At 42.9% G+C, this 9,439-nt stretch overlaps 1 protein-coding gene across 2 annotated transcripts in view; it reads left to right on the top strand.

Moving 5' to 3' along the window:
- The window catches only part of MYLK4 (myosin light chain kinase family member 4), a 102,172-nt gene that overhangs the window by 72,137 nt on the left and 20,596 nt on the right, over positions 1-9,439 (top strand). For both annotated transcript variants that reach the window (XM_055390907.2, XM_055390906.1), the window contains exons 3-6: positions 797-872; positions 4,694-4,799; positions 8,067-8,160; positions 8,238-8,347. In XM_055390907.2, coding sequence (XP_055246882.1) covers positions 797-872; positions 4,694-4,799; positions 8,067-8,160; positions 8,238-8,347 — 386 coding nt within the window. The remainder of the gene's footprint in view (positions 1-796; positions 873-4,693; positions 4,800-8,066; positions 8,161-8,237; positions 8,348-9,439) is intronic.

Raw genomic sequence — 9,439 nt, 5'->3', positions numbered from 1 at the left:
ATAAATACTTTTTTTGGACATCCACACAATGTCATTAATTTATAATGCAAAACTTTAGAAGTTGTGATAATTTGGGTGGATTGGGCTAATGTTTCCCTTTTATATGGGGTACATTAGCTAACGGTTTGCTCAACTAATTCAGATACTCCAGGACTGTGAGAAGAATGTTTATCCACTTAGGAAAAGGGCCATCTGTTCTAAGCACTGCAAAGGTTCCATTTACAAAGCTGACTTTCATCTCCTACTCTCTGGTTTACAGAGCCCATTCACATGTATCCTCTCATTTCTATTTGATTTATATGTAAACCATATCAAGACAACTTACACAGAGGTCAAGGGTGATGCACACATTATTAACATCCTTTCATCTATTCATGAAGATGGGCTTTTTCCCATAATGACGGTTTTACAGAATTTCTTTGAAAATAGTGAGCTCATTTCAGATACTATAGTCTATACAGGCTTTCATTAATTCAGACTGTTCTGCCCTCTACATTACTATTAATTTTACTGGGCTTTTTTCTATGTTTGAATCACATAATATAGTAGTTTTCAGCCTGGGGTGACGGGTGATTTTGCTCCCCATTTATAGATCTCTGGAGACCTTTTTGGTCATCACAACTGGGAGGGAGGGTGCTACTGGCATCTGGTGGATAGAGGCCAGTGAAGCTGCTGTCCTGTAATGCTCGTGACATTCCCCACCACACGGAATCATCCAGCGCAAGTGTCAGGAGTGCTGAGGTTGAAAAGCCCAGATGTGATATGTAACTTCAATTACTCAATTGTGCCTCCACAGGCGAAGGAGGTGTGGTCAAACGCCGACCTGACGGAAAGGATGCCCGTCAAAAGCAAAAGGACATCAGCCCTCGCAGGTAACATCTTTAGAAAACTAGATAGTTATGGATGAAGAAAGTTCTGTTATAAAAGTCCTGTTGTTATTCAGATGAAGTTGCACATTCATAAAGCCCTGTGCAGAAAGTAGTGATGTTTATTTAAAAATGCCCCCCCTTTTTTTTTTTTTTGGCTTGTCTTTGGGTCTTACTAGTTACAAACAAGAAAATATTTTGGAACCCAATTGGTCATATTTCCTTCTACTTAGCTTTTAAAAGCTTATATCTGCTGATGAAAAGAAACCTGGATAAAGATGCCATTATAGAAAGCCAAAATTATACTGATCACCTGCATTCTCCATTAAAATATTTTGTGTCCTATGGTGGCTTCTAGAGAGATCTACCCAGAAGAATCAGCTCTCCTCTGAGAAAGAAAAGGTTAATAAACTCAATAAGAAAAATGCTGAGAAGACCAATGCCTCTTTAGTTCATAGAAGTTTTGCCACATTTCACTCAAAAAGACAAGACAAAGTAGAAGATTTTGCTCCAAGAAATTCTATAAATCCAAGAGAGAATATAGATGGAACAGACATTTCATGCACAGAGAGCCTGAATACACAGGAAAGTGATAGTGCTGGGAATGAACAGCAAGCCACTGCAGATAAAATTGAACACCCAGTGTTTGAAGAAGAGAAAAACGGGTTTCATTCTAAGGAAGATGCTAGTGGATAAGAAGCTGAGAAGAAAAGAGAACTGGCAACTGCACACGAGACAGTGCTGGACCAATGTCAAAATAAAAATCAATACGTGTATCAAACTAATGGTGACCAATTTCACGAAAGGTAGGGTTACAGCATTGCGTATCCACAGCGATGTTTTCTCTAGAGCTATGTGCCATTGAGGTTTAAGGCCTTATTGAAAGGATAAATGAAGAGAGTTTGAAGCAATGATTTATAACTTGGTTTTCCAGCTTATATGAATTTTTCATGGCCACATTTTCTAGCCATTGTTTTTTCTTCTTGCCTGTGATATTTTCAGGCATTTTGTTATTTTCTATGTTTTCTACCAACTGGTAGACAAAGATGATGATTAATAGTGCCCACAGGAATCAGTATTTTTTAAAGATGAAGTAAAACAGTTTCGTTTTTAGCAATACACAACATATCCTTCCTAAGGACAAGAATTAAATAATGACTAGATTTATCCGTAAGTTAAAAACCTAAATCTGAAAAAGCTTACCTACTCCATTATAAATAATAAATTGCCTATTTTCCCAAATATTGTGAGGATGAAGTAAGACGTAGATTATTGAATGACTTTCTTTCTCAACTACACAGTTTCACTTATAGATTCAGGTAATATTATAGCCAATTAAAATGAACTACTCTAAGTTATGAGTAATCACATATCACAGTATCTATTTGGAACCAAAAGTATCAAACCACTTGTGTGGTCTTTTTTAGGGATTTAAAACATAATTCTTACTTCATTTTTTAATAATGTATCTGAAACCTCATCTTGGAGAAATTTAATTTTCCAAGAATTAAGCATAAATATTAATGATTGCTAAGAAAGAAACTTCAACACTGCCAGATGTGTTCAGTAAGGTCGAGAGCTGCTGAGAAATGGAAATTAGGTCAATTCTTCCACTGATAAAGGTTTAGTCTCACTGCCGTTAAGATTCAGAGAGATTGGCTGGGCGTGGTGGCTCACGCCTGTAATCCCAGCACTTTGGGAGGCTGAGGCAGGTGGATCACGAGGTCAGGAGATCGAGACCATCCTGGCTAACACGGTGAAATCCCGTCTCTATTTAAAAATACAAAAAAATTAGCCAGGCGTGGTGGCGGGCACCTGTAGTCCCAGCTACTCGGGAGGCTGAGGAACAGAATTGCTTGAATCCGGAAGGCAGAGCTTGCAGTGAGCCGAGATCGCGCCACTGCACTCCAGCCTGGGCGACAGAGCAAGACTCGTTCTCAAAAAAAAAAAAAAAAAAAAAATTCAGAGAGATTATTGCTTCTTTTATCATGCTATAATTTAATAATTTCTCTCTAAGGAAAGGAGGTGAAAAAATGAAGATCAAATTAGTTAGGTATTCATAAAATGATGGCTTTTGTTAAGTTCTAGTGGAATAACTTGGGGTCACGATTTGGCCAGTGGTGAGATTCCCTGGGACCCTGGTTGTCTACACCCATAGACTTGATGGGGAGCGTGCTGCTCCATTTCCTCCCCAAGCACCGAAATGGTCACCTCTGTCACGGAGCTCACGTCCTCGTCACCAAAACACTGTTTTAAGAAAGCCTTCGTTCTAAGAATTTCCACCATCTGAATGTTTTCTTCTTGAAACTTTGAGAGCTGCAACTGGACTTTACTTTCCAGGTGTGTCAGCAGCATAAGGGCCATTTCTACCCCTACGAATCCCTGGAAATTCAGCAGTAGGATCCATTTTCTGGAATGCCGACCAGACAGAGTGCCCGGGCAGCAGTAAGCGTGGAGTGGCAGAGGAGCGCCTCGTCAACGAGGACAGCAAAAGGCGCAGAGTAGACATAGTGGGCACAGGGGAAGAACACACATGTCAGAAGACACAGGCAGCCAGGCAAGCTGAGGAGCTCCCAGGGCCGACTCAGGGAGTCTGCTGGGATGAAGACCTCCCGAGGGCAAGATGGCCTGACCCCACTGGGTAGGAAATGGCTTTTGTATGGGCCTTTTAAGGCTTTTTAACCTTCTCCAGCAAGCATTGCAGACTAAATTTCATTTAGTCTAACAGCCTGCAGGAGATATAATGCCATTTCGATGCCGCTTGTGTATTTAACTCCCTCTATTAATCTGAAACAGTGAATGTTATCAAGATGCTTCTCTGGTGACTTCAGTTTTCAGCATATTTAGGCTCTGAGAGGTGATGTCCATATCAAATCAGATTCCCAGAGATTTATATTATCTGAATTTTTAAAAATATTAACACTTGGCAGAGTGCCTGGAACAAGGTAAATGCTCAAGAAACATATGTCAAATAAATGTAGAGTGTTTTGAAAGCAAAGCTGTTATTTACTTACCTCCCTTTGTATTCTTATTGTATGCATGCAGTCGCTGCTTAGTAAATGAATTAGCGAAGAATGAGCAGGTTCATGGCAAGCCAATTTCAACAGCAGTAGTCATGGAAAGGTGAAAGAATACTGGGAGGAATATCCCTGAGTAATTCTGTATGTTAGAGCTGGTGCTGATGTGGACGAAGGTTTAAACACTTAAGGTGGAAGGGGAGAAAGTGGGAGAAATTTGATCTCTGTCGAATACACACTTACCTGGTTTTATTGGGTGTTTTATTTCCAGCCAGCCAGGAAAAGTTCATCTTTGTGCCTTAAATGTGTCTTAAATAAAGTCTAAGACATTTTGGAAAGTAATATATAATATCAAGCATTTCAACAACATGAAGAAATGTTTCATTTTTCTTTTTTGTCTCTGATTTAATTAAAATAATGGATTATATCAGTAATGCATTTTAAAAATGAATCAAACAATTTCTCATGTTTGAATTTGAATGGTCTCAGGCTTGGAAGTGTTACCTGTTTGGACTGTGTTGGTTGGAAATTTTCAACTATTTTGACATTTCTAAAAGTGATCCTGAAGATGGTATGGACAACCATTGAGCCGCCCTGACACTCTTTCTCAGAGGTGTCAGGATCACCTTTATGAGTCACAGCTCATAATCTCAAGTGGAAATCTATATCCCTGGATCATTAGGAATCAAACAGATGGCTCCTTGTATTTTATTATTAAATGAGCACATTTTTACTATGAGGCCCAGGCTTGCTGCCTTAACGAGGTCAGACTGCTTGACAGATGGCCCTTCTGTTTCTCTCACCTTCTAGTTGACATCCCGGCTCCTCCGGCCCCATTTGATCATCGTATTGTGACAGCCAAGCAAGGAGCGGTCAACAGCTTCTATACTGTGAGCAAGACAGAAATCCTAGGAGGGTGAGTAAGGCTGAATGTTAACATTCTCTCAACAAAAGAAGAGAGCGTGCAAATGACTTCGTAAATGTCTGCCTGTCTTGACCTGAGAACTAGAAACGTTAGAAACAAACATTTTAAGAAACAGTAACCATTTCTGAAAATTGTCACTGATGCCAGAAAGGTTAATGTGGTGACTAAACTCCACGTTTATTATCTGCTTTACTTCCCATGTTGTAATGTCTAAAAGAAAGAAAAACCCATTGTGAGTCACCAGAAGGTTGACCAGCTGTTCAAAGCCATAGTGCAGCCTCCAGGAGACAGAAGATAGAAATGAGTCAACAGCGTGTAGTTTTTGTGGCCTGTATTAGGTCTTTCTGTCATTGCTGCTGGTTTTTCATTTATGTTGTTACTATATTAATTACTATTATTCATTTCAATTGATTACTTTGCTCAGCAAATAACTTATTTTAGGGACATTTAAATGCACATTCTCCCTAAAGAAGGAAGATTAAAGGCCTTGCGCGGTGGCTCACACCTGTAATCCCAGCACTTTGGGAAACCGAGGTGGGCAGATCACTTGAGGTCAGGAGTTCGAGACCATCCTGGCCAACATGGTGAAACCCCATCTCTATTAAAAATACAAAAATTAGCTGGGTGTGGTGGCGCATGCCTGTAATCCCAGCTACTCGGGAGGCTGAGGCAGGAGAATTGCTTGAACCAGGGAGTTGGAGGTTGCAGTGAGCTGAGATCAGGCCCCTACACTCCAGCCTGGTGACAGAGTAAGACTCTGTCTCAAAAAAAAAAAAAAAAAGAGAAAAGAAAAAAAAACAGAAGGAAAATTAAAGTCCATCAGGGACCCGCTTCCTGCTGGGGGTGGGGAGAGGGTGTTCTTCTTCGTTTACTTCTTTCACAACCCCCCGTGATATCTTGTAACTCAAAGTCTAAATTATAATGTTTGCTGCCATCGGCATGTCTGTGTAAAATAGGAAGAGGAAAGCAGAACATCTGCACGTATACATACAAAATGTACTCACCAACACAAGGAAAGCACGCATCGCTACTGCAGTTCAGGCGTCTGCAAGTGGTCTTCAGGGAGTCATTGATATTTGTGAAGTCCCTTCCTCCTCTTCCCACTCCGTATTTCTTTGCCCTGTGCCGAATGGAACCACCTGGACTTTCCCTTCCAGATCTGGCTGATCTCATAGAATGCCCCATGAGACTGCGGGGATGGGCTGAGGGAGAAACAGGAATTCCACAGCATGAACTGGCTCCATGGAAGCCTGAGGTATTTGGGCCTTCAGGGACATCAGTGGCAAGCCAGCAACTATTTCTCTAACCGAGAATAGTTATTTGCAGAAGAAGCTTTGAAAGAATTCCCAGGGTTTGTGCTGTTTTTCTGGTCAAGGTTTGTCAATTGCTCCTTTGAAACTTCCTTTCTGTCTGTTTGGGCACCATGGGATCTTCTCTTTGGTACTGCAGTCTAGACCAGCTGCCCGTCAGCTCTTGTTATGGGCTTCACCAAAATTGGCAGCCGTAATTCACTCAGCAAGTAAGTGAGAGGAGCATGATCAAATGTGCATGGATGCCTTCAAAATGCAGACATCACCAAGTGCTGCACCTCCTTTTAAGTGGTAGGAGGTTCAAGATGTAGCAACTTATCTTTTACTTTTGGCAGAAATATTGCAGCATGCCAAGGATCACTGGATCCCAAAAACCCCGCCCACAGGGGCAGGCCCCTGAATTTTCCTGGGAGTTCGTCTCCTGCCCTGTGGCCTTGAGGGTATCCATCATCCCTGCTTGCCATGTTCAATGAGCATAAGGTTATCACTGTGTTGAACCAGCATGAATCCTGGGAGTTGGCCTCAACCTTCAGCGCCCTTGCACAATAAATCAGGGGAAAGAGCCAGAGGGTTGAGGGAGCCGGGAAGTCAGACAGTGATGGGCACCACTGCTGGCTCAGGAGGTTCTGCGGCCATTGCTAGTGAAGGGGAAAAACCATTTCCATAACAACCAATTAAGAGGTGGCTGGGGCTGTGTCCATGTGTTCCCATAGAGACTCCATCTGGAACAGAGGTTGGAATTGAAGTCATGCCGTGGCTACGTTTGTGGTAATCCTGTGTCATTCTCCAAGATTCATCTGCCTCTGTGCTGGGTGTGCAGCCCCACAGTAGGGTGCAGCGGCCGCCAGTGCCCCTGCATCTGCCCAGCGTTGCCATGACTTTCATCGTTGAAGTCCTCTGCCTTGTCATAGGGCTTGCCTCGGGTTCACTGTGTTGCTAGGGAAGCTGTTCCTCACTCCCTACTGTGACATCCACCATTGCAGAGCAGGGACACGTGTTCTAGCTTATTTTACTAAATAAGAAATCAAACTAAGCAAATTAAATTTAAAACTGCTCACAAGTGTGCACATCTGTATGTGATTACGTAGGTAAGAAGCTGTCTTATGTTTATATTCAAGCTCATAGGTGACTTGGCAATATGCGGTCTTGACTATATGGATGTATATGCAGTATTGTTACATATGCAGTTTCCAAAAATAATTTTATATATCTGAAGGTGGGCTCTCTTGTTCATATACTGACAAAGCCCCGCTCATAACATTCGTATGTATTCAGAAAGATTCTGCATTGTCTGTAAAGGTGGTTCTCAAATGTGAGGGTGCATATGAATCACCCAAGAAATGTGCTGAAATGTAGATTCTGGGGCCTACCCCTGGATTCTTGCCTCAGGAGGTCTGGGGTAGGGCCCAGAATCCTGGATTCCTTTTTTTTTTTTCTTTTCTTTCTTTTTTTTTTTTGAGTTGGAGTCTTGCACTGTTGCCCAGGCTGGAGTGCAATGGCGCGATCTCGGCTCACTGCAACCTCCGCCTCCTGGGTTCACGCCATTCTCCTGCCTCAGCCTCCCAAGTAGCTGGGATTACAGACACGTGCCACCACATCTGGCTAATTTTTTGTATTTGTATTTTTAGCAGAGACGGGATTTCACTATGTTGGCCAGACTGGTCCTGACCTCGTGATCCTCCCGCCTCGGCCTCCCAAAGTGCTGGGATTACAGGTGTGAGCCACTGCGCCTGGCCGAAACCTGCTTTCTTAACAGCTCCCAGGTGATTCTGATGCAAGTGACCAAAGACCACACGTTGACAAATACTGCTCTAGAAGTTTACTGAAAGAACTCCTCATAGGGCTGCTCATCCAGACTCAGCAGGAGAAATACTGGGGCCACTGTGCGCTGTCCACTCGGCAGCTGACCACAGGGCCTCATGCTACGCCGCTTCCTCTTTTTTGGCAGAGGGCGTTTCGGCCAGGTTCACAAGTGTGAGGAGATGGCCACAGGTCTGAAGCTGGCAGCCAAAATCATCAAGACCAGAGGCATGAAGGACAAGGTACAGCCTGTGGGAGGTGGTCCCCTCCCTCCCCGCCCCGTCTTGACCACACTAATGCACTGTTTCCTGCTTCTCAGGAGGAGGTGAAGAACGAGATCAGCGTCATGAACCAGCTGGACCACGCGAACCTCATCCAGCTGTACGATGCCTTCGAGTCTAAGAATGACATTGTCCTGGTCATGGAGTAGTACGTATCCTCTCCGCCCCCTCCCTGACCTCCCCAAGGGCACTCACGACCGTGACCGTGCCTCAGTAGCTCCGTCCTGCTGTAGCGGGACCAGAACCAAGCTCGCCCCCGCAGACTCTGATTCGTGCGGATCACACAATCACATCAGTTCTAGAAGGGAAACACTTGGGGTTACAAATCTCCATATGGGATTTTATTGCTAAGAAGTAGTGGGACCAAGTAGATCTAGCTTTGTATCTACACTGTTTGTCAAAAATCAAGCTTAAATATTAGCCAGGGCAACCTGGAGGATAGTGGTTTTTGAGCTACATCTTACTTTCACCATATTCACTAATACAAAGTTCATGTCAAAAACTGGTGATGATTAGGGCTAAGAAGCTTCCATTTAAACTCACCTTTATAAAAACATAAGGACTGGTTAGTTAGAAACCGAGTACAGTCATTACTTGGTATCTGAGAGGGATTGGTCCCAGGATCCCTGCAAATACCAAAACCGGAGGACACTCAAGTTCCTGACATAAAATGGCATAGTCTTTTGCATATAACTTATGCCCATCCCCCCAAGTACTTTAAATAATCTCTAGACTACTTACAATACTTGATAAACTGTAAATGCCACATATACAGTTGTTATACTGTATTTTTAAAAAATTTGTATTATTTTTGTTGTTGTATTGTCAATTTTTATTGTTTTTTGGTCAAACATTTTGATTTGCGATTGTTTGAACCTGTGGAAACAGAACCCACGAATAGGGAGGGCCGACTGCAATTCCAACACTGAATCGATATTGTGATTCCGTTTTGTTTTTCATTCCTCGATAAGGCATTTTGAATAAAAAGTATAGTATCGTGGTCCTCCCTTGCCCACACTTTCACTTTCCATGGTCTCAGTTACTCAAGGCCCCAAAATATTAAGTGGAAAATTCCAGAAGTAAACAATCAACAGGTTTTAAATTGCACACTGTTCTGAGTAGCCTGATGAAATCTCCCACCGTCCCGCTCGGTCCCACCCAGGACGTGAATCATCCCTTTGTCCAGCGTCTCCACCACTCCCTGCGGTTAGTCACTTAGTAGCCGACCGGGTCATCAGAT

Source organism: Gorilla gorilla, chromosome 5 (assembly GCF_029281585.2).
Source record: "Gorilla gorilla gorilla isolate KB3781 chromosome 5, NHGRI_mGorGor1-v2.1_pri, whole genome shotgun sequence".
Classification (NCBI taxonomy): Eukaryota; Metazoa; Chordata; class Mammalia; order Primates; family Hominidae; genus Gorilla; species Gorilla gorilla.
The sequence above is the reverse complement of the archived record's forward strand: the minus strand, read 5'-3'. Positions and strand labels throughout refer to the sequence as shown.